This window comes from Mastigoproctus giganteus, chromosome 1 (genome assembly GCF_048544385.1).
Source record: "Mastigoproctus giganteus isolate SK-2022 chromosome 1, ASM4854438v1, whole genome shotgun sequence".
Taxonomy (NCBI): domain Eukaryota; kingdom Metazoa; phylum Arthropoda; class Arachnida; order Uropygi; family Thelyphonidae; genus Mastigoproctus; species Mastigoproctus giganteus.
Window position 1 is genome coordinate 270,088,594 of NC_143575.1, and position 26,817 is coordinate 270,115,410.

Genomic DNA, 26,817 nt, shown 5'->3' on the forward strand with positions numbered 1-26,817 from the left:
TGCACATGTAATGTATCAGTCAGTTATGAAAATGGAACTATTTGTTTTAGTTTGCACTTTGCTTTAACAGAAAAGAGGTAGGAGTTTTCATCTATTCGGTCTCCATAAGAATAATATAATCTTATAATAATTTCATAATAAATTCACAATAAAAATTAAAAATAAAGAACTTACTGTTTCTTTCATTTGAATCTGATTGATTTTAATCCTAAAGTATTTATTTCTGAAGTCACCGTTGTATACAAATTTGTCTCCATCTTCTACATCTTTACCCTAATAAAAAGAAAGACAGTTTTTTAATCTCTCTTTTTGCCTGAGCAAATAATTTAATTTTTATATTTACCTTTTTTGATTTTGAATATACCTGCTTCCATAAGAATCACACAGTAGAGATTATTTATATCAGGGGAAGGGGTGTCAAACCTGTAATCTATGGTCCAAGTTGTGTCAAATTTTAAAAGTTCATAGTGCCTTTTTAATATGAAATTAGTGGTATTTCATGATATAGTATTAATAATAATGATCCTTTATTTACTCAGAGAATACAAGTTAACTCTGACAAAGAACTTGGAAGGGTGGGGAGTTACAACTGAGTAATAAAAAATAAAAATTCTGTTTATATTATGATATAGCACTAAAGGACCAGTTCCAACTTTATCATAACTGCTATACTGCAGCTGATATAAACATGGAGTATTAATTAATTAATGGTTCAATAAATACTGAAATACATATATATATACATACATACATATACAGGGTTATTCAAAATGTAGTCCGGGGTTTCAAACATTTCAAACCCTGGATTTCATTTTGAATAACCCGATGTATACACATATATACATACGTACGTACATACATATATATATACATATACATACTATCATTAAATTATATTAAAATAAGTTAAATTATAATAAAGTGAAAATAAATAATTAAATAATTAAGCATTCATTAGAGGCAGCGAATACAAGTTAACTCTGACAAAGAACTTGGAAGGGTGGGGAGTTACAACTGAGTAATAAAAAATAAAAATTCTGTTTATATTATGATATAGCACTAAAGGACCAGTTCCAACTTTATCATAACTGCTATACTGCAGCTGATATAAACATGGAGCTTAGAGGGGAACAGGTATCCTGTGTGTTATCAGACACTCAGCCTAAAACACTGATGGATCCAATATCTCTCTATTACAGAAGATTTAGGAGAAGTCCGGTTGGCCTGCCTCCCTAAAATCCACTCATGCACACCTTCTCGATGGTAAGCCCTGTTACGTCACTTAGGTGGCAACGAACGTGTAGAGTGGTTCTCTTCAAAACGCCTGGTCAGCGTGAAGAGGAAAAGACCAAACCCTCCAGCAATGAGAGCACAACAATACAAATGGCCCTCAGTCCCCAGCAGCTTTCACTCTCCCTCTTACGGCAGCGAGAGGATCAGAGTGGAAGCAGAGGGTGCTAAGAATCTCTGGGTACGACCAGGCTGCCATGCACGGAAATTGAACTTGGCCTGTTATAACGTACGATCACTCATCGGTGAAAACAGGATATTAGAGCTGGAAAAGGAATTAGAAAATGTGAATTGGAATATCATCGGTTTGGCTGAAACAAGAAGAAGAAATGAATCACTTATAAGTTTATCAAGTGGAAATCTGTTGTACACCAATGGAAACAGTGAAAGGAGTGAAGGTGGAGTTGGGTTTCTGGTCCATAAAGATTTTAAAAACAACATTTTGGAATGCAAAAGTACATCACCAAGGGTGTCAAGACTAATACTCAAGATTTCTAAGAGGTACAAGCTAAAGATTATAATGATTTATGCACCAACATCGAGCCATGATGATGAAGAGGTTGAAGAAATGTACGCTGAAATTGAGAGTCTTCTAGATGAGCAGAAAACCCATTACACTATTATTATGGGGGACTTCAATGCTAAGGTTGGAAAAAGGCAAAACAGCGCAGAAAGAGGAACTATAGGAAATTTTGGAATTGGTGAAAGAAATAAAACAAGTGAAAGACTTGTGGAATTTGCAGAATCTCAAGGAATGTCAGTAATGAACACTTTTTTCAAGAAAAGGGTGAACAGAAAGTGGACATGGAAGAGTCCAAATGGATTAACAACTAATGAAATCGACTTCATCCTCACTAACAGAAGATATATTGTGAATGATGTTACCGTCCTGAATAAGGTAAATTTTGGAAGTGATCACAGAATGGTAAGATGAACACTTGATACAGATGTAGGAAAGGAAAGGAAAAAACTGACTCGAGTAAATAATACAAAGGTCTTTGAAATAGCAGAGGAGGAGAAAAAGCAGTATGTACTGGAACTTAAGAACAAGTTTGAGCTTCTGCAGACTGCTCAGGACCAAGATATCGACGAGGAATATTACAACTTTCTGAAAGTGATAAAGCCCAAGAAACCTATAGGGAAACAGAAATCCAAAGAAGAAAAAATTAGTCAAGAAACACTTGTCATGATGAACCAAAGACGACAAATGAAGAGCAAGAAAAACATTGACAGGGAGAAAATTGAGTATACTGAGTTATGCAAAGCCATTAGAAAGAGACTCCGAGAGGACATAAGAAGATTTAACACAAGAAAAGTAGAACAAGCATTAAGGGAAAACAAAGGATTTAAATCAGCAGCCATGAGCAGTAATACAGCAAGACAAATGATACTGAAACTGAAGAATAGCAATGGTGTACTTATAAACAGCAGAGAAGGCATAATTCAAATAGCAGAAGACTACTATAGAGAATTATACAAGGAGCGAGGGAATGATACCAGCAGTGGGGAAGATGGATTGCAAAGTAGCAACACATACGACATACCCGATATTCTTCCTGATGAGGTAGAACATGCATTGAAGAAAATGAAGAATCGGAAAGCCGCGGGGGAAGATGAAGTTACTGTAGAGTTGTTAAAACTGGGAGGAAGAGAACACAAAAACTGGCAAGGCTCTTCACAAAGTGCATTAGAAAAGGTGTGATGCCTAAGCATTGGAATAATGCAATCATAGTTTTGCTGCATAAGAAAGGAGATAAATCAGAAATTGGAAATTATAGACCAATTAGCTTGTTATCCCATATCTACAAGTTGTTCAGAAGGGTCATTACTAACAGATTAGAAAGAATACTTGATGAGAATCAACCGAAAGAGCAAGCTGGCTTTAGGACAGGATTCTCAACTATGGATCACCTTCACGTAATATCACAGCTAATGGAGAAAGCAAATGAATATAAAACACCATTATGCCTGGCATCTGTGGATTATGAAAAGGCATTTGACTCCATACAGCATAAGGCAATGTTTCGGGCACTGGAAAGACAAGGCATAGATACTCCATATATTATGATTTTGAAGAAAATATATGAGAGTGCTACATCCTTTATTAGACTAGACAAAGACAGTAGCAAATTTAAAATCGAGAAAGGAGTTCGACAAGGAGACACAATATATCCGAAGCTGTTTACTGCTGCCCTTGAGGAAGCTTTCAGAAGATTAGACTGGTCGCAGAAAGGAGTCAATGTGAACGGAGAGTACCTAAACCATTTACGATTTGCAGATGACATTGTGGTCATAAGCCACGATCCCAAAGAATTAGAGGAAAATCTTAATCAGTTATGCACAGTTAGTAAGGATTTTGGACTAAAGATGAATATGGCTAAAACAAAAGTAATGATGAACAAGTATGCCACGGAAAGGGAAATAATGATTGAAGGAGCAGTAATTGAAAAGGTGGAGTCATATACTTATCTGGGACAAGTTATTAGCTGTAATAATGATAAATGGCTGGAAGTCAAGAGAAGAATAAATTTTGGATGGATAGCATTCAGGAAATATAGTCACATACTGAAGAGCAATATCCCAGTTTGTCTGAAACGTAAAATAATGAATCAGTGTATACTCCCCACCAAGACTTATGGAAGTGAAACTTGAGCACTCACCAAAAGAATAGAAGAGAAGCTAAGAACTACACAGCGAAGAATGGAACGAATTATATTGGGAATCAGACTGTTAGATAAGAAGAGAAACACATGGATTAGGCAGCAAACTCAAGTAAAGGACATTCTTATCAAAACTAAAGAACTAAAATGGTCTTGGGCAAGACACATAGCTCGAAGACATGATGACAGATGGACTAAGAAAATAACAGAATGGTACCCAAGAGGAGCTAGAAGAAAACTTGGAAGACAAAGGCGGAGATGGATAGATGAAATTCATGAGTTTCTGAGTAGTAAATGGATGGCCAGTGCTCAAAACAGAAGGAACTGGAAAGTTGCTGGAGAGGCCTTCATCCTGCAGTGGATTGAAAATGGCTGATGATGATTACGATGATGAACATCATCAGTTGGCCCCACTGTATAGATTTTAAATACTGTCTCAGACCATCGTAGTTGCGAAAGCAAAAACCCTTCCCTTTGCCACAGATGGTAGTTACCTCTTTGAGTAAATCCCATTTCAGCACACTGTGATCACTGCCACCTAGTGGTTCCTTTATCTGCAGATTCTTAATGCATGAAGAATCACTACTGACGATTATTGCAATAGGGCAATAATTGGATGGGAGGCATTTTGTCACCCTTTTTAGGAACTGGCTGGATATGAGCAAATTTCCAAGCAGAAGGAAAAACACCATTGGAATAAGAAAGTGAAAAAAGGTAGCAAAGAATAGGAGTAAGTTCAGGAGCACAGGTTTTGAGAACAAGTGTAGAAATACCGTCGGAACCTGGAGCTTTCTTAGCATCAAGATTCGTCAAAGTCCTTCTGATATCCTTTTGACGGAAGACCACAGGAAACATTGAATGGAGTGTGTTGGGAATGGTGGGAGGTGTTTTACCAAGATCATTGATACATGAATTGGAAAAAAAATGGGATGCAAGCAGGTCAACTTTATCCTTGGCTGAAGTGAGAACAGAACCATCTGGTTTTGACAGAGGTGGGAGCAGAGATGGGCAAAAGTTGCAGCCAATAGCTTTGGCAAGAGACTGGAATGCAAGGCTACCATTGGGCCAAGAAGCAAGTTTTCTGCTCTTAGCCTGTTCAAAATCTAGTTTGGACTGATTAATAACTGCTTTACAATTGTAGCGAGCTTTGGTATAGGCAGAAAATGAAACTGAAGAATTGGAAACAAGCCAATTATGATATGCAACATTCTTCTCTTGAACAGCCTTAGCACATTTATTGGAAAACCATATTATTATTATTATTAGAATTATTAGAAATATTATTATTATTAGATAAAGGATGAGATTTTAAAGTGGAGTGTGGAATAAAGGATTCCATTCCTATAAGAATAATTTCACTGACATGATCTGAGCAAACATTGACATTAGAAGTTTTGAAACAGTAATCCGACCAAGGAAAAGAAATCTCTTGGGTCATCCAATCTTGCAATGCCAAACACCACGAGTGTTGTTTACAAGTATACATTAAAAATTTTACAATTTTTAATGTATACTTGTAAACATTTTACTTTTCCATCCACTCCCCCAAGGATTGTATACTGAATAAAACACAGGATTTCCTAATGCATATTATTATTATTATAATTAGCCATATGGTGCAAGGAAGCCTAAGGCTTTTGCTGCACCAGTCAAAAAAAAAAAAATTCTGAGTCACCCCTGAGAGAGAGAGAGAGAGAGAGAGAGAGAGAGAGAGAGAGAGAGAGAGAGAGTCAGAAATAGAAGGGAATCACGAAGAAAGAGAAGAATGATGATATCCAGCTCAGGACCCTGGGTGTGCTAAGCCTATACTCACCAGATGTTAGCACCCTGGGGGTACGCTTTATATATTCCTTTAAATCAGTGTTTGTATGTGCTCAATACGAGAGAGAAAATAACAGTAAATGTACTTTAAAAGCAAAAATACTTTTGTAATGGGGGAAATAACTAATGAGGTATGTTTGTTTGTTTGTTTGTTATTTGGTTTTTAGGAGCATTAGCAACTAAGGCCATATTGCTCTAGGATATGCAGTGGTCATTCCCTGACCTTTCAGCATCCTCTGTATTTGGTGGTGACGGGCTCGAACCCCGGTCTAATCAAGAAGCATGTGCTATGCACTGCTGCTCCTTGCCACCTGGCTACGGAGGCGCAATGAGGTATGTGAAACCATTTTCTTGCATATAATAAAAACAATTGCCGAGTTTCATTTTTGCTACCATAACACTCATGCTATTCAATGTATAGAAGTTATACATTAAAACAAAAGCTATGTTGCTAATTATGTATAATTGTATATATCAGATAAGGAGAAAGGGAGTATCCACATTTGGGATATTATTTGCTGTTTAATACTTGAAATTTATACAAAAAAAGTGACATTCCTTCCTTTTAGCACTACCAGTTACTCAATAAATTTTGTAACTTAGTGTATGTTGTGTAAGCTGGCCACAGGGCTGTGGCTAGCTTATATAGCTGAAACAGTTGGAGTAAAGAGATAGAAATGTGAAAACATACTGGAAAATATGTAAGGAATTAATTTCGATTGTGCCAACTTATGTCAAAGTTTGGGTTGGATAGAGAAAAATGTGAATGGTTGATTTTACAGGCAGGGTTTGATGGCACAGGTTTGGTAAATAAGTTATCATTCTCATCTCTTCAGAGGATCTAAGCATAAGTTATTTGGGATACAGATTTCGATAATCAAGATCTTCAGTGTTAAGTGTTAAAAGGAATAGTGTGAGAATTTTATAGCAATGAAGATCTTTATTGTGGCTCTGATGCTATATCTCGCTGTTGAGAACTGTTGCAAGCGCAGTGTTAGTATATAAAACTTTATAGTATTATAATGCATAATATAGTATTTTTCAGAACCTGATGTAGAGCATGATTCTAAAAAGGAGACTAAAGTATACGAGTGGATAGGTTGACAAGTTGCTGTTAAGCAGAGTGATCAAGGGAAAATGAAGAGGAAAGCCGAAATACTTTCACATTCCTCAACTAAATCTAACAGACTTGAAGGGGGTGGTGGATTAACATAAAAAGAAAGGAAACCAAAACATCTGGTGCAAAAGATAAAGATGTATGTAAAGCACTCTGGCAATTCAAGCAAGTAACTGCCTGTCCCTTCAGTAAAAGGTCCTGGAATTGTAAAAATTAGTACAGAAAGAGAATATCAGAATATTACTGGAAAACTTAATAGACATTAATTTAGAATTGTTTTGACATATATATTAGCACTATTGTTCTTTCTTAACTTAGTTATATATATAGCAGTAGGATTGTTAATGATGTGCAACAGTAATCACAAAGTACAGCTAAAATAATAATATTGAAGAAGTTAATTAAGATTAAGTTAAACATTAAGATTAATACTAGAATGATTTTTAAATCATTATGAAGGCCTGGAATTATCATATTGCTATGCAGAATACATTATCTTATGATGATAGCATGTACTGCAATATAAAATTCAATACTATAGCACTCTTCCAATATTGCAATACCAAAGCACTCTTTCAGTAAGTTGGAACACAGTTCTATAGTACTGCATTTTTTTTAAAATTAATTATAGGTATAATAATGTCTTGCCTAAAGAAGTATAGTAAAGAAACTGAATAAACTGTTGGATCCAAATTATAATTCAAAATCTGAGCTTAATTCAATCATTTACTGATCAAAATTCTTTAATAATTCCCATAACAATCTCAAAAGCCCCAACTCATACTACATTAGTTGGGTCTTATACTACAATTTATACTAAAAGAGATGAGTGAAAGAAGTTTTGCAAGCTTTCTCTTTAACAGTAACATGGAATACAGTTTTCTCTAAGATAGGAATAGTGGCTGTTTAAGAATACTTTTAATTAGTTCTTATTTACATGACTAGTGTCTCACTGTCCTGTTTTGTGTTTTCAGTGTTCATCTACAATTTTATTTTTATTGAGCCTTGAAGAAATCTAGGGCTATCTTAGAAGAAAAGTCTGCAAAAAAAGTAATACCACATATGAAGGATTGTTTTTTTTTTTTTCTTCTTTTTTTTTTGAGCATCAGCAACATAGGCTATAATGCACCAAGCATATCACGAAAATAATGTATTTCCAAAATTCCTAACGTAGAAATGTAGAGTGTTATATTCTCCAGCATTATTATTCTTCAACTTACATAATGTCATTCGAATTATACATAACTTTTTCTTTAAAACATCGATATAAAAAAAAAAAATTGAAGAATATAAGTTCTATTAAACAGCTAACTTACCCTGGGAAGTTTTTGGAGAACTCTTGCTTTACCACAAGCCAAAGACTGTAGTGTCCGCCTCAACTCACCATCCTCTATAACACATACATACTTTGTTGAAATTTAAACAGTCGTATAATATAATTATTATTGTAACTTTAAATTAAATATATCTGAAAGCACACAATTTAAGAGACTATATTCTTTTTTTTTAATATGTTCAATTTAATAACTGCACTTTTATTCTGCCCAAGATATAGGGAGCATCATCATCACTGTGATGTGAACTACAGACTCACCAGACCTCCTACAATTTCAACTGCCTGAGAAGAATCCCAATTTATGGTTTCCATACAAATGCTAGAAATTCCATACAGGGGTAAGCCATGGAATATTTTTCCAATATTTCTCCTTTGCTAGCATAAAGATTTAAAATATGCTTCATTATAACACCAAAAAACTAGACTGGCATCCAGGACTAATTAAATCTGTTCTGGAAGAGTTGTTTAATCCAAATGACACCAAGGTTCTTGCTGCTGATAAACATCAAAACAGAAGAGACTTCAAAAAAGCGATTTATATTTGAGATTTGTTCACTTTGCAGTCAACAAAAAATCAAGGATGGACAGAGCTGCTTTTTATAGGTGAATATTCCAGCGATGACAGGCTTTCTAATCACAATTAGAGAGCCTGAGGTTTATTTCATCCATTCAGTCCATCCCTCCATTCAACTCAATGATATGCTGGCTGATGGAAATTATTAGTAAAATGATATGCTGGCTTGTTTCCTATACCAGCACATCATTAATTCACTAGCAATTTCCATTAAACAGCCTTCTTTACCGATGGATCCATACTAGCCATCTCGCATATATCTATTTAACATTTCCTACGTCAGCCTTTCCCTAGCTTTACTGATAACTGGAGACAGCATGTAATTAACATTATTTGCACTAACTTTGGTGACTTTTTTAGCAGAACCTCTAAAACAACATCAGACAAGGCTATGAGAGTGAGCTGTTTCCAATTTACATATATAAATTAAATATTCTGGGTCTGTTGGCCATCCTGATATACCACATCACTGAATTTCATTTGACATTGCACTTAATTTCTACTGAACAATTTGTTCAGTCACATGGCAAATTGACATCCCGACGGCTTGATATTCTACTGACACTATTGTTATGACAATTTGAATTTTCATTGCTAATAGTATTCAATTATGCATTTCTATACTGTTCCTACATGTTCTGATTTTTACTTTCCTAATTTCCTTAACAATTCTCATAATAATCACAAATAAAAAAAAAAAAAAAAAAAAGGGAATGAAACTCATTCTCTTTTTATTAATTTGGAACCTCAGAAATGTTACTTTGGAATTTGGCTTTGGATTTTATTCAACAAGAGACCAAAAAAGTTGTTTTCATAATGGTAGTAAGCATTCATTATAAATTATGAGGTGCACTGAAAACATTCCCAGAATTTTACTATAAAAGTTTACTGAGTGAACGGTTGCACTTATTAACCTAATCACTTTCAAAGTACCTTCCTTTTGTGTACCTTCCACATGCTCCATCAGTCTTCCCAAGCTTTGAAACATTCTCTAAAATCGTGTTTTTTTTAGCACACATAAGGCTGCTTTAGTGTTTTCTTTGATGTCACCAGTGGAGGGTATATGCAGGTACAGTCAGTCCTCGTATAACACGTGTTTACACTACACGAATTCGATCATACACGATTTATAAATAGGGGAACGATATCTTATATAACATGAACCGAATTCGCTTATGCACGATTCGCCTTTGTGTTTACAAGATATGGCAGTCGAATGCAGAATTACCCCAACCGAACGCAACACGATAGGAATGAAGAGAAGATTCTGAAAATATATTTATGTTTTTAATATCAGTGAAGGGGAAATACATTTCACCATAATAACGTAAAAACCAACACAATTCCAGCTATCGGTATAATCGCAAATGCAATTAGATCGAGTTTACTACCAGTTTATACAAGATCCACTAGCAGAAGCGCAACTGGAAATTGTTTTTATTGTTTTATGGTAGTAACCCCTAGAAATGTGCTTTATTAAAATGTGAGGTATTAATAGTGTATCTCTGGCTTTACGGTGTTATTTATTCAGTTGCTACACGCGCGCGCAGCTTTGTTTATGTGTGTATCAAGCATGCCTCCTCATTTTGTAATTGTGCTTTATTCCCTAAAAATGAGTAAAATACTTAAAAGGTGTGAAAAGGAAGCATCCTGGTGAAGACACTGCAGATTCAGAGAGAAAAATAAAAGCAATATCGATAAACAGAGGCGGACTGGATCAAAAATTCTTACCAGGGGAAATTTATAGTGGCCTCATACTATGGTTTATGGCCAAAACCACACTGGCCTCCGGCCCACCGGGGTTTCCCCGGTAAGGCTTATGGCCAGTCTGCCTCTGTCGATAGAGAAAAAATATGAAATTGTGAAATGCTTTGAGCGAAATGAAAGACCATGTGATATTGCACGTGCTACAGACCTAAATGAGGCAACGCCGAGAATTACAAAGAATGCAGAGAAAATAAAAACAACTTTCATAGCAGGAACAACTCAAAGTGTAATTAAAATCCATTAGATTAAGACACAAAGAATTGGAAGAGATGGAACGCCTGTCATCTGTCTGGATAGAAAATAAAAAAAAAAAAAAAAAAACAAGTTTGCTTACGATAGAAGTAAAAGCACTAGCAATATTTTATCACGTAATAGTCGTAATAAAATGCGTAAGTATTTTGTTACGATTATTTAATGTTTTGGTTACAACAAATGTGTGTTCAATCTTGGGTGGTCAGCACCTTACCCCATTTTTCCCATAGGGCCTGTAGTTTGTATTGCACGAGGGTTTCTAGGAACGCAATTATCATGCTATATGAGGGCTGACTGTATACATCGTATACTCTCTGGATTTTTTTTTTAGGTGAATAGCATATACTCTGGTTTTTGAAAGACTTGAAAAAAACAAATATTATTAAAATATTTACTAAAATTAAAAAGCAAATTTATTAGAATTTGATTCTTAGGCAACACTTATAGTTTTATGCGACTTCCATGTGACAAAAGCGAATTCGATTAATAAGTCTGATATGCACAGTATACTCTCTGCTTTTCGTAACATTCATAGAGTATACTTCTGCTAATTTTATAACTACAGCACTGAATGTCATTAACTGTAGTGGAATGATGACCCTGAAGTCCGATTTTCAGTTTAAGGAACATATTTTTTTACATTTTTTACATTTTTATTAAAAATAAAGAATGTTAGTTCAAATATGCACCCAGAATGTTAGTTCAAATATGCCTAACTCTCAACTGAGCACCTTACATCTTCCTAAATAAAACATAAAAACATAAAATATATAAATTAATTAAAAAAAAAAATTACACTAGCAACTCATCTACATCTTAAACAATTGTGGCCATCAACATTTCTAACATCATAAACAGACTTGTAAAATTCTAAATATTGTCCAGGTCTTGGTAAAAATCTTATCGAATTTTATCTTCAGACTTGATTGATCTGCTATTTAACAACATACAAAAATAATAATAATAGTTGACATGCAAAATATAATAAAAACGCCAATAAATCATGTCAATCTGGGCATGCATGCATCGTATGTACTGACATAACACAAAGAACTAAATTCCAAATAAGGCACCCATCAAACCAAAACAATAAAACATAATAAGTGCAGTAATTCCACAGTATTAATTACAATCATGTGTCTTATTTGGAATTTAGTTCTTTGTGTTATTGTTTTTATGTTGGTTATATGTTTTTATATCAAATATAATCAAGAAAACATTTATCAGTTGTTGTGCTATTAAAGAAGTTATATAACATCAAAAACAAAATCCACTGACATGATCAAGCCATTCTAGAACCGTTTATTACTTTTAATTTCTAACAGACAAAAGTGTCCTGTTTGATGCTCTTCTTTTAAACACCTCATTTGCAAACTCCTGTAAAGCTGTAAAGAATTGTTTATTCTGGATGAGTCTTAATTCATGGCCTGGGACAACATTCCCAACATTATGCATTAATATTTCTCTAAGATCTGTGTAGAGAATATAACTGAAAAGAATATGGCTCTAAGTCTCTGGAAAACTGCATTGACATAAATCCGTGTCAGACAATCTAAACTGAAAAAGTTTAGCATTCATTGACCCATGTCCCATAAGAATATAAGATAAATATAACCCCATTGAGAACCATTTCTGGTTCATTTTAACCATTAGAAACGTCAATGCAAGGATAAATATTTTAGTAACTAAAGCTGTAGTGGTTGTATCCCATCTGGTTTTCCAAACATGTCTCAATTCATTATAGCATCTCACCTTTTCTTTTTTAATATCACTTTCAGTGTTGATAGTAACTCTGAAGATTTCTGCTAGCATCTGTTTCCGAATACAATAACATAACCCCGTAAAAGACAGAATCAAATCGAGAGGCATGGTACTCGCAAGAACCTGTAATGCTGATGTTGATACTGTGCTTTTTTTTTGGTAGTTGTTGGCACATTGGCTTCTGTGGCCATAATGCACCTCCCAAGGTTTTTGCAGTACTTTGATCTAAGCCCGAGGCAGGATTCGAACCCACGACCTTTGCGCGTTGCAAGGCAGGCACTTTACCCACCCGGCTAGCCCAGTCGGCGATACTGTACTAACTCTCAACATAATCAAAAGCATAGTCCTCTGAATAGAAATTAGTTTAGTTCTGAACCTGACAGTATTCACTCTATGAATACCATGCTCCAGAGTATATGTGAGTATATGTACTACTGCCTTATAGTACATCATGGTTTTCCTAGATAACCCCCAATCAATCCATAATATCTGAGCCATTGCAAAGTGAACTTCTTAACTTTAGCAGCTATATGCTGTACATGTAAGTGAACATGTAATTGTAAGTTTGGGGGAACAGATAGAAGTAGGACAGTGCAAGTTTAGTGGAATAGGAAGGCTCCTACATAACTGATTTTTTTTTTTTTTTTTGGCAGCCAAGATCTGCTATCGCTATGTGACTAGGCATATTGTCGTGGCAGGATCCAGTCATTCTTCCATTTCTGAGGCAGTCTTTGCCTCACATTTTCTCACAAACATATCAAAATGTCAATGTGGTAAGCAGCAGTAATGCCTCCCCTAGTCACAAATTCATGGTGTAATGTGCCTTCAACATAAAAAAAAAAAAAAGAAGCTATTAGCATGACTGTGACACTGGATTTTGTCGCATGAGACTTCTTGGGCTTCGTGGACATTTTTCGCATCATTCAGATGATCCATATTGATCTCAGGGTCACAGGCAAACACCCAACTCTCATCTCCAGTGACCTCTTTTCTTAGGAAGCTCTGATCCTGTGTAGATTGTTTCAACAAATCATCTGCAATGGCTTTCATGCAGTCCATTGATTGTCAGACAGCAAGCATGGAACAAACTTTGCACACATGCGATGCATCCCTAAATCTTGCATCAGGATTGAATGTACTGAGCCTACAGACAGGCCGACCTTGTGAACAATCTCAACAGTGATTCACTTATTATTTCACACAAGTTCTTTCACTTTCATAGGTGCTTCCGTAGCCAGGTGGGAAGGAGCAGCAGTGCGTAGCACACGCTTCTTGATTAGACCGGGGTTCGAACCCGTCACCACCAAATACGGAGGATGCGGAAAGGTCAGGAAATGACCACCGCATATCCCGGAGCAATATGGCCTTAGTTGCTAATGCTCCTAATAACAAACCTAGCGCTCTTTCACTTTCATGACATTTTCGTTGTTTTGTGAGGTTCATCTTACATTATCTTACATATCCTGTCCATTTTTAAACTGATTAAACCACTTGTAATCTGCTGTTTTCATCAAAGCATCAACTCCATAAACTTTCTGTAATGCTTGCAGAATCTCACTAGCACTTTCCCAAGTTTAAAGAAGAACTGATGCCAGCATACTGTTCAAACTGCAACATACTGCAATCAATCATGAGACACGAGTGAAGGTCAAGCTAGTTCCCACCTGTCATGTGTGTCTGTATGTGTGTGCATCAAGGTCAATGTTAGTGCCTAATGAAAACTTACAGCCATAGCAAACCAGTATGTAATTCCAGGAACTTTTTGAATGTACTACATATGACATACAGGTTGATAAAAAGTTTGAATGCAAAATTTATATTACCACAACTTTACTTTATTTTTAAAAGGTACTACATCACTTATTTCATTTAATTTTTGCATGTCTTTATTATGGATTTTACGTTCAAGAGCAGGGTTAATATTAATTGAAATAACAGAATGATACAAGGAAGTAAAGCTTATATAGAATTATCCCATCTATGATATATAAGTAAAAAATATATAAGTACAGTCAGTCCTTGTATAGCATGATAGTTGTGTTCCTAGAAACCCTCGTGCAATGCAAAATCGTGCAATATAAACAACAGGCACTATGGGAAAAATAGGATTAGGTGCTGACCACCCAAGAAAGAACACACATTTGTAACCAAAACATTACCAAATACAATAAATAATCGTAATAAAATACTTATGTATTACTATTTTATTACATAATAGTCATAATAAAATACTTACGTATTTTATTACGTAATAAAATATTGCTAATGTTTTTGCTTCTATCGTAAGCAAATTTGTTTTTTGTTTGATTTTCTATCCAAACAGATGACAGCCGTTCCATCTCTTCCAATTCTTTGTGTCTTAATTTAATGGATTTTAATTACACTTTGAGTTGTTCCTGCTACAAGTTTTTATTTTCTCTGCATACTTTGTAATTCTTGGCGTTGCCTCATTTAGGCCTGTAGCAAGTGTAATATCACATGGTCTTTCATTTCGCTCAAAGTGTTTTACAAGTTCATAATTTTTTCTCTATCGACAGAGGCGGGCCGACCATAAGCCATACCAGGGAAACCACGGTGGGTCGGAGGCCAGTGTGATTTTGGCCATAAATGCTAGTGTGAGGCCACTACAAATTTTCCCAGGTAAAAATTGACTCGGTCCGCCTCTGTTTATTGATATTTCTTTTCTTTTTCTCTCTGAATCTGTAGTGTCTTCAACAGGACGCTTCCTTTTCACACCTTTTAAGTATTTTACTCATTTTTAGGGAATAAAGCACAATTACAAAATGAGGAGGCCCACTTGATACACATAAACAAAGCTTTGTACATGTAGCAATTGAATAAACAACACCATAAAGGCTGGAATCTATCCAGTTATATTAAAGGAGGCTGCAAAGCAACTAAGCAAACCCTTAGCCATAATTATGAGAGCATCCTTGGACTCAGGAGAGGTTCCAACGGATTGGAGATGTGCAAATGTATCCCCAATTCACAAAGGGGGATCGAAGGGTGACACGAGTAATTACAGACCAGTTAGTTTAACTTCTGTTCCGGGTAATATAATGGAGTCACTGGTTAAAGATGCATCGCAGGATCATCTAGACAAGACTGAAGCAATAATTCAGACACAGCATGGGTTTGTTAAGGGAAAGTCTTATCTGACAAATTTGATAGGATATTATGATGTGGTTACAAAGGAACTGGAGGCAAAAAATAATTTTGATATCATATATTTGGATTTCAGGAAAGCTTTTGACACTGTTGCGCATGGAAGACTATTGTACAAATTGGAGCAGAATGGTATTAAGGGTAAGTTGCTACAATGGATAAAAGGATGGTTAAGTGGGTAATCAATGGGTGCTGCTCTTCTTGGACTAATGTTATTAGTGGAGTCCCACAAGGTTCGGTGTTAGGTCCACTGTTGTTTTGTATATTTATCAATGATATTGATGAAGGTATATCAGGCTTAATGCGAAGTTTGCAGATGATACAAAGGTTAGCAGGGTTGTTAATGACAGTAATGGCAGTGTGCTACTGCAACAGGATCTAGATAATTTGGGCAGATGGGCTAAGAAGTGGCAACTGAAGTTTAACCTTGACAAATGCAAAGTACTGCATATGGGTAGAAGTAACCCCAGAGAAATGTACCAACTGTGTGGTACTACACTTAAGGTGGTAGAAAATGAAAAAGACCTGGGAGTAACTGTGCAGTCAGAAATGAAGTTTTCTGAGCAATGCAGACAGGCTGCCAGGGCAGGTCATGGGGTTTTGTCAATAATATATAGGAATTTTGCTAACAGGGAAAAGGAGGTGATTATCCCTCTGTATAAGGCAACGGTCAGGCCACGCCTCGAGTACTGCGTACAGGTCTGGAGGCCTCATTTTAGGAAGGATGTAGATTTACTTGAGCGTGTATAGAGAAGGGCAACAAGGGATCCTCTTATCAAGAGAGGCTTAAGTTCTGCAAATTGCAGTGGCTGGAGACTAGGCACCTGCGTGGTGATCTGATTGAGGTGTATAAGGCCTTGAATGAGTTGAGCACACTGAATTCTGATGGGATCCTTCCACTTGTTCAGATTACGAACCTAAGGGGGCATAAATTCAAATTAAGAAAAGACAGATGTAGATTAGATGTGCGGAAATTTGCCTTTAGCCAGTGGGTGGTTAATTGCTGGAACAAACTTCCATCTGTCATTGTGGAAGTTGATAGGTTGAATAAATTTAAGGAGGAACTGGACAGGCATTTGGAGGGAATGGTGTGATTTTTTTTTTTTTTTTTGGCTGATGCTGCATAAGCTCATACACTTGCTTTCTTGCATCAAATGCCACTGCTACTACTACTACTACTACTACCACCTCACTAACTCACATTTTACTAAAGCACATTTCTGGGGGTTACTACCATAAAACAATAAAAACAATTTCCAGTTGCATTCTCTAGTGGAATCTGTTATAAATTGGTAGTGAACTTGATCTAATTGCATTTGCGATAATACCGATAGCTGGAATTTTACGTTATTATGGTGAAATGTGTTTCCCCTTCACTGATATAAAAAACATAAATACATTTTCAGAATCTTCTCTTCATTCCTATAATGTTGCATTCAGTTGGGGTGATTCCACATCCGTGCGAATTGTGCATAAGCGAATTCGGTTCGTGTTATATACGATATCATTCCCCTATTTATAAATCGTATGATCGAATTTGTGTAGTGTAAAGACGTTATACGAGGACTGACTGTATGTATATATATATATATATATATATATATATTATTCTTTAGTAATATGATAATTTATGTTGTATTTTACTTTTAATATACTTTTATTGTGGTTTTCCTTAAATTATTTCTAGATTTTTCTGTTGTCCCGGTAGCTGTTTTAGCAATGCCCGGGTACGAACAGAGTACATATTATTATTTTATCTTTCTATTGTGGTTTATAGTGTTTATTTTCTTAATTACGGGTGTTTTCTACTCATAGGTATTATGGTTAATACATTACTGGTCTTTAAGCTAGCCTAAACTCGGTTATCTTAAATGCCCAGGGCCTATTCATTTATTATTTTTCAACTTGCTACGTATTGCTAAAGAAATTGTCATATTAATTATAGATGAAAAACTGTAGCAATACTACTTTATGACAAAATGATAAAATATTAAACATTTTTATACATTTATTGTATTACATCTTTATACATATTTGTATTACATCACATGGTCGTCAATCCCCTACTTCATCGGGGGCTTTGAGCGGATTGACGGTCCATTCGATGTAATGCATTACTTACTTACCCGTTTCTGTTTGTATCTATCACAGCTTTGCTATTTTGTCCGATACTGAATTCTAAGTTTCTTTTAAATTCCTATTTTTGTCCCTTTCCCATTGCTATTAGTTAAATAGGTATTATTTATTATACATTTATTATGAACCGAATTAATATCCCATAATTTCTACAGCAACTGTGATAGAATACACAAAGCCCAACGGGTGAGTTTTTTAAAAAATTACAATAACTTTACTTACTTGATGTGTATAAGTGGAGGTCGTAGTGTCGAATCAGGAAAGTTTCCCATCCTACTTGATGTGTTTCGGTGGAGGTCGTCGAGTCGAAAAAGGAATGTTTCGCACCCTTAACTTGTTTTATAGATGGCTATTTTTATGGCTTTGTCGCTTTAGCGTTTCCCTGTGTTCCGATGGTGTTTTGGCGGAAGTCCCCGAACTTCAGGCCAAGGTCTATTATGGTGGTTTTGTGGCAGGTTAAATGAATTTATTTAGTTGTGTATTTACAATATTTTTACATTTATTTTATGTCTCACCTCGGACAGTGCCGGTACCGCTTTTCCAAGGCGTAACAGCACTTGTTTGTCCAGAGGCAAAACTATATACATATATACAGCCTCTTACTATGGGAGAGGGGGGGGTTTAATTTTGGCAATAGGTTGTAGTGCAGTCAGGCGACGAGCCTCGCCTGAGTGCAATAAACCTAGTAAATAAGGGGATACTCTTCTGAGTAATTACTATTATATTTTTAGTTGGCTTTTGATAAAAGTATATGGGTCTACATTGGGATGGTGTTTTCTAATATTTGCGTATATGGCAGTTCTTGCGTGATATCTACTGTATTGTTTGGGAATTTTGTTTCTATCCAGCGTTATAATGAGTTTTTTAATGGCTATATTTCCACTATTTATATTGTTGCATATTTGTAATAGTCTGTTTGTCTGATTTCTTATGGTATTACCATGTATATGCTTTGCTATGTTACTTTCCCAGTGTGTGAGTTTTATTGTTTTGAAATTAAAATGATCTCTTTTATCATGGTGATGTGTATATATTTTGTCTGGGTGGATGGTAATTTCGCTGTCTAAGTAGACAGCTTTTAAGTTGTTATCCGGATTTGTACATTCTATTTTAAGGTCTGCTGGGTAATAATTCTTTGCAATATTTATAAAGTTGTCATGGTTGAATACTATTACGTCATCAATGTATCTGTAGAATTTTAAACTGTCCGTAATGTTACTTTCATAATGGTGTAAGTAGAGGTTAGCCATGGCACAAGAACTGCTGGATCCCATAGCTATACCCCTGCTTTGTAAATACACTTTGCCTCCCATTAGAATGTAGTTTCCTTTGACGCTGATTTTTGTAAGGTCATTCCAGTATTGTTTTTTGCATTGTAGTATGTTGTGATATTTTTGGTAATATATCTGTAGTACTTCTATTAGGTTGTCATGCGATATGCTTGTAAAGAGGTTTTGTAAAGAGGTTTAAAAGAAACTTAGAATTCAGTATCGGACAAAATAGCAAAGCTGTGATAGATACAAACAGAAACGGGTAAGTAAGTAATGCATTACATCGAATGGACCGTCAATCCGCTCAAAGCCCCCGATGAAGTAGGGGATTGACGACCATGTGATGTAATACAAATATGTATAAAGATGTAATACAATAAATGTATAAAAATGTTTAATATTTTATCATTTTGTCATAAAGTAGTATTGCTACAGTTTTTCATCTATAATTAATATGACAATTTCTTTAGCAATACGTAGCAAGTTGAAAAATAATAAATGAATAGGCCCTGGGCATTTAAGATAACCGAGTTTAGGCTAGCTTAAAGACCAGTAATGTATTAACCATAATACCTATGAGTAGAAAACACCCGTAATTAAGAAAATAAACACTATAAACCACAATAGAAAGATAAAATAATATATATATATATATATATATATAATAAGTAATAATAAGTATATATAAAATAAGTACAGTAAGACCACGTTATCTGCAGGGGATACGTTCCAAGACCTACCGTGGATGGCTGAAACTGCGGATATAAGTGAACACCTGCTGACTCCATATATAACATGATTTTCTTATACATACATATGTATAATAAAGTTTAATTGATAAATTAAACACACAATAAGACATTATCAACATTAAATACGGTAATAATAAAGTACAGCAGTCTCTTGATTTACCAGGACACTTCAAGACTCCAAATTTAAAAGAAAAAGGGAAAAAAAAACCCAGAAAGCATAAAATTCAAGTAATAACTAGAATAGGCATAAACATTTATTTTACAAGTCGTAAATAAGCGACAAGAATCAGCATTATAAGTTGTCATTGGGAGATTAGTGTGCCTATTATCTTGCCACTCCTGCTGGCTTCACACCTACCGCGCAAAAAAAAAAAAAAAAAAAAAAAGGAGGACCAAATGTTTAGTTCGCTTTAGTGATCATGTCGATTGTTGTGTTCCATCACACTGCAAAAGGGCAAATTTTGTTTCAGTATTTATTCAGGGGTCAGGATTTTTTTTTTTTTTTTTATATATAGCAATTATTTATTTATTTTTTGCCTAGAAATTGCGATAATGATGGCCAAATGCAAGAGTTGCGCTTTCTAATTAAATAAAAACTTGAAATTATTCAAAAGTTTGAAAACGGTGCATCTGTTAAATCTCTAAAGAACCATTATAATGTTGGTGACCAAACCATATGAGACACTGTAAAAAATAAAGGAAACCATTCAATTTAAAATCGACATCGTAAAAAATAAAAGGAAGCATTGGACACGCGAGTAGTATGTGTTAAGCTTTTTTGTTTTGTTTCCGTGGTTAACTGCAGGTAACTGGAATCAGCGGATATGTGGGCACAACTGTATATATAATAAATAATAAGTATATATATATATATATATATATATATATATATATAATAAGTACAGACACTCCCTGGCTTAAATAATGCTCAACTTACAGAAATTTGACTTTACAAACTTAAAAAAAATCGAGGTAACATATTTTGCATCCCATAGGAATAAATGGAGGTATCGTGAAAATATCGTAATGTGAACCCAATAACACACTGTTTTTTTTTTTTTTTTTTGGCAATTCATTCCAAGAACTTGGAAGTTGAAATTTTTGCTATATAACTAAGCTATTTATCTCTCTAAGAGGTCATTTTTATAATGGAAATTGCACATTTTCATCGTTATCATATGTTCCATTATAAGAATCAATTTTAAACACCTTTGTGATATTTTTCTAAAATGCATTTCTGGAGTTCGCTACCATAAAACAATAAAAACAATTTGCACTTTCCGGTTTACTGGGCTTTTCTGTTAGTGCAGTCTATTATTATAAATGGGTAGTAAACTCAATCTTATTGCATTTGCAATAATACCAATGGCTGGAATTCTGTGGGTTTTTACATTATGGTATTATGGTGAAATGAGTTCCCCTTCACTGAAATCTCTAATCATATAAAAAACATAAATAAATTTTCATAATCTTCTCTTCATTCATATTTAATATATTACAATGGCAAAGGGAAAGCAACCAACGGAAAGTGCAAGTGCTGGCAGGAGTAGGAAAAGAATCGAAATTGATTTAAAAATGAAGATGATTAATTAAGAAGTACAAAACAGGACAAAGTTTGTCATCTATTGCAGGGGTATTAGTTCTCGCTGCTTCAACAGTGAATAATATTTTAAAGGACAGTGTGCATATAAAAGAACATGTTAAATGATCAATGCATTTAAGATCAACAGTGATCACAAAACAGTATTCAGATGCTACATCGAAGATGAAAAAACAATATGGATGGAAAATCAGATTCAGAACCAAGTGCCAATGAGTCCAATGGCCATTCAAGCAAAAACAAGAAGTATTTATGAAGATATTAAGGATAAGTATGGCAAACCCAAACCAAGTTCATGGCAAGCAACGGGTGGTTAATAAGTTCAAGCATCATGCTGGTTTCCAAAACATTAAAGTATGCCGTGAAGTCACCAGTGCTGATTCTACAGCTGCAGAGAATTTTGTGATGTGTTGGAAAAAACCCTTCTAAATCTCCAGAGCCTTCAACTTCCACAGCAGCATGCTTAACAGCTGGAGAGTTAATTCTGGCAACGATGCTCAAAAGGTAAAACTTGCTGACATCATGCCTGTCTCCTCTCTCTTTTTCTAATTTTATAATTTTAAAATTTTTGTTCTTTCGTAATTTTTCCTGCACACGACATAATGAAATTTAATAAATAATTCTATTTACATGTTCAAAGGTTTCTTTTTTGCTTCAATTAAATTCAGCACGCATAGTTGCGAGGGCTACATAAGCATTTAGAGAATTCCGACTGAAAAAAATTCGACTTTCATAGAGTTCTGCGGAACGCAACCCTTACATAAGTCGAGAGTGGCTGCACATAAGTAAAGTACATATAAAATATATTAAGTAGAAAAATATATATAGAAAAAATATATATAACTAAAGCTTATATAGTATTATCCCATTTATGATAAATCTCATGAATTTCAAGTGTTGGTCAGAACATCAAAGGCAGATATTGTTGGAATATCAAAGACGTGTTGTCACATAGATACAAAGGGTACTAGAAAAGTTTTGCAATATGACGCAACAATGAATCACAGGAAGCTGCTTGTTGCTGCATGTTGAGACATGTTCATACGTGCATAGTAGCCGCCGCGCCAAGTCGATGGGCTCAGTTATTCATTAGTAGTGAGAGTGTAAAGTGCTTGCGATGGCATCGTGGTCACGAAATGAGATAAGGACAGTTTTGCGGTATAATTTCGTGCGTGGTTTAACCATAGACCAGTGCTTAGAAGAAATGACTCTTGCACTAGATGATGATTGTCCACATCGTACAACGATATTCAGGTGGTATAGAGAATTCCAAAGGGGAAATTTCACTCTGGAGGATTCTGAGAGGCCGGGAAGGCCACGAACGTCAGTTACGGAGGAAAACGTTACTGCTGTGAGGAAAATGCTTGACGAAAACAGGCGAGTGACCTACCAACAGATAGAGGATACTTTGGGCCTAAATGCACCAGCAATTCGTTCGATTCTGCAAGATCATTTGCACGTGAAAAAACTTTGTTCTCTCTGCGTGCCGCATCAACTGACTGAAGAGCAGATGACACGACGTGTGACTTGGTGCCGGGAGATGTTAAAAAAGTTTGATAAGGGACAATCTCGGTATGTGAACAACATCGTGACAGGTGACGAGACTTGGCTGTACTATTACGATCTGCCGACCAAGGCTCAAAACAAAGTTTGGGTCTTTGATGATGACGACACACCCGTAATTGTCAGAAAATCCCGATCTGTAAAGAAGAAAATGATAGCTGTATTTTTCAAATCGAGTGGAATTGTGGAACGTGTCGTTTTGGACACGCAGAAGACAGTCACAGCTAAGTGGTATACTGAACAATGCCTGCCTAAAGTCATTGGATCTATGAAGAACCTGCGGCCAAAGTCAAGAATGGACACCTGGTACCTCCATCACGAAAATGCTCCAGCTCACCGCGCCAAAGCCTGCACCGAATATTTGACCACGACAGGACTGAAACTTCTTGAGCACCCTCCCTACAGTCCAGACCTTGCTCCCTGCGACTTTGCACTGTTCCCGCATGTGAAAATGAAGCTAAAAGGGAGGCGGTTTTCCAGTGATGAGGACCTTCTACGGGCTTGGGACAATTAGTGTGCTTTACTCCCTAGTGAAACTTGGCAGAACTGGTTTAAAGATTGGTTTCGGAGGATGGAGAGGTGTATTGAATGTAGAGGAAATTACTTTGAAAAAATTAAATAAACAAAGCTGTATTGCAAAACTTTCCTAGTACCCTTTGTATAAGGCATGCAGAATTGGAATTTGGGGAGTACAATGTGTACAGGAAGGATAGATAGGATAGAAAGGGAGGAGGGATTATGCTGTTAGTTAAGAAACACAAAATCTAAGGAAGTGCAACCAGTTGACCTGGGTGGACAGAGCAGTGTCGAGTAAGTTTGGTGTGACGTAGCACTGGGAAAGCAAATTTAAGAGTAGGAGTGTGTTATAGGCCAAATGACTCTGATCAGTATAATGAACAAATGCACAGAGAAATAGAGTGGGCCAGTAAATAAGACTGTCTTATAATGGGGGATTTTAATTCCTAGATATTGACTGGAACTTGTGGGATGGTCAATCACACATTAGCAAGGCTTTTGTGAATTTATTGGATGACTGTTTTCTACAGCAGCATGCCTGGAAGGCAACTAGAGGGAGTAACACCCTTGATCTGATTATCAGTAGTGATTCTTCATGCATTAAGAATCTACAGATAAAAGAACAAGAACAACTAGGTAGCAGTGATCACAGTGTGCTGATGTGGGATTTACTCAAAGAGGTAACTACCACAGGGGTAAAGGGAAGGGTTTTTGCTTTCGTAAAGGTTACTACAGTGGGACCAACTGATGATGTTACCAACAGCAAATTCAAAATAGGAAGCATTCAAAGAATTAATCTTGGAAGCCACTAGGCTTTTGATACCAACTAAGAAATATTGTTCAAGGTTTAGGCCTAAATAGATGTTCTAATGAGACATGTGGAAGAGAAGAAAAATGCATGGGATACATATAAATTAACAGGTGACACAGAAGCCTCTGGCATATAAGCTGATCTGTAATCAAGCCAAAAAGGAGGTTAGGCAGGCAAAAGCAGATTACGAGAAATCTTTGGCAAAGGATGCAAAGGAAAACAGCAAAGAGTTATTTACTTATGCAGAAGAAAAGGGATGAATCAGATTGGTCCACTTCATATCGATGATACTTTGCATCTATATTAACACATAAGAAGTTATTCAGGGAGTAAATGATTTTGTAATAACTGAGAGCAAAGTGGAGGAAAAATTGCTGAAGGTAAACAAGCCATAATTATGACTTGGACTCGGGAGAAGTACCTATGGACTGGAAATGTGTAAATGTATCCAAAATTCATAAAGGATGACATAATAATTACAGACCTGTTAGTTTAACTTCTGTTCCAAGGAAATTAACGGAGGCACTTGTTAAAGAAGCACTGCAAGATCATCTAGTTTGTTAAGGGAAGTCTTGTCTGACCAATTTGATTGGATACTATGATGTGGTCACAAAGGAACTGGATGGAAAGAATAATTTTGATATCATATACTTGGATCTTAGGAAGGCTTTTGATTCTGTTGCACATGGAACACTGCTACACAAATCGGAGCAGTGCAACACTGGAGGCAAATTGCTGCTATGGATAAAGAGGTGGTTGAGTGGGAGAAGATTCTATTGGAATGAGCAGCAGCCTGGAAAACAAGATGCAGGATATTTCAGAGACCGCTGGGAGTCATTGCGGTACAAGTAAACACATGGGTTGTGTTAGGGTAGCTAAAAATAGGAACTGGTGCATGTATACTTGCGTGTACACCAATGCTAGAAGTTTCGTAAATAAATTTGATGAATTTGAGGTATTGCTCAAAACATCAAAGGCAGATATTGTTGGGATATCAGAGATGTGGTGTCACACAGATATAAGGAATGCAGAACTGGAATTTGGGGAGTACAATTTGTACAGAAAGGATAGACAGGATAGGAAGGGAGGAGGGTTTATGCTATTAGTTAAGAAACACATAAAATCCAAGGAAGTGAAGCCATTCAACATTGCTGGACCACTGCCCAGTGTCGAGTCAGTTGGTGTGACATAAACATTGGGAGATCAAAATTGAGAGTAGCAGTGTGCTATAGGCTCTATAGGGTTAATGATTCTGATGAGTATAATAAGAAACTGTACAGGGAAATAAAGTGGGCCAGTAAATCAGAGAGTCTTATAATGGGGCATTTTAATTTCCCAGATATTGACTGAAATTTGTGGGTTGGTCACTCACACACTAGCAAGGCTTTTGTGGATTTATTAGATGATTGTTTTCTACATCAGCATGTTTGGGAGGCAACTAGAGGGAGTAATACTCTTGATCTGATTATCAGTAGTGATTCTTCATGCATTCAAAATCTGCAGATAAAGGAACCACTAGTTTGCAGTGATCACAGTGTGCTGAAGTGGGATTTACTCAAAGAGGTAACCACCATCAAGGGAAGGGTTTTTGCTTTCGTAAAGGTAGTTACCTCTTTACTTAGAGAGGTAACTACCATCAAGGGTAGAGGGAAGAGTTTTTGCTTTCGTAAAGGGAACTACAGAGGTTTGAGAGAGTATTTAAATTCTATACGGTGTGAACAACTAATGATGTTACCAACAGCAAATTCAAAATGGGAAGCGTTCAAAGAACTTATCTTGGAAGCTACTAGGCTTTACATACCAACTAAAGAGGTAACTACCATCAAGGGTAAAGGGAACGGTTTTTGCTTTCGTAAAGGCAACTATGGAGGTCTGAGACAATATTTAAATTCTATACGGTGTGAACAACTGATGATGTTACCAACAGCAAATTCAAAATGGGAAGCATTCAAAGAACTTATCTTGGAAGCTAATAGGCTTTACATACCAACTAAGAAATATTGTTCAAGGTTTAGGCCTAAATGGATGTCAGATGAACTAATGAGACATATGGCAGAGAAGAAAAATGCATGGGATACATATAAATTAATGGGTGACATGGAAGCCTATGATAGATATAAGCTGGTCTGTAACCAAATCACAAAGGAGATTAGGCAGGCAAAGGCAGATTATGAGAAATTCTTGGCAAAGGATACAAAGAAAAACAGAAAGTTCTTTACCTATGTAAACTCTAGAAGGAAAGGGATGAATGTTTGGTCCACTGCATATTGATGGTTCAACAGTTGAGGATCCTGCTCAGGCGGCTAACAAACTAAATGATTATTTTGCATCTACATTCACACATGAGGAGTTATTCAGGAAGGGGAATGCCAGAGGTGAAATAAACTCTAGCAGTGAGCTAGATGATTTTGTAATAACTGAGAGG

At 35.9% G+C, this 26,817-nt stretch overlaps 1 protein-coding gene across 1 annotated transcript in view; it reads right to left on the bottom strand.

The window, feature by feature from the left end:
* Cul4 (cullin 4) overlaps window positions 1–26,817 on the bottom strand; it is a 252,454-nt gene that overhangs the window by 26,866 nt on the left and 198,771 nt on the right. The window contains exons 16-17 of the mRNA XM_090386353.1: window positions 8,205–8,278; window positions 175–273 (exon numbers count right to left, since the gene is read on the bottom strand). Coding sequence (XP_090242479.1) covers window positions 175–273; window positions 8,205–8,278 — 173 coding nt within the window. The remainder of the gene's footprint in view (window positions 1–174; window positions 274–8,204; window positions 8,279–26,817) is intronic.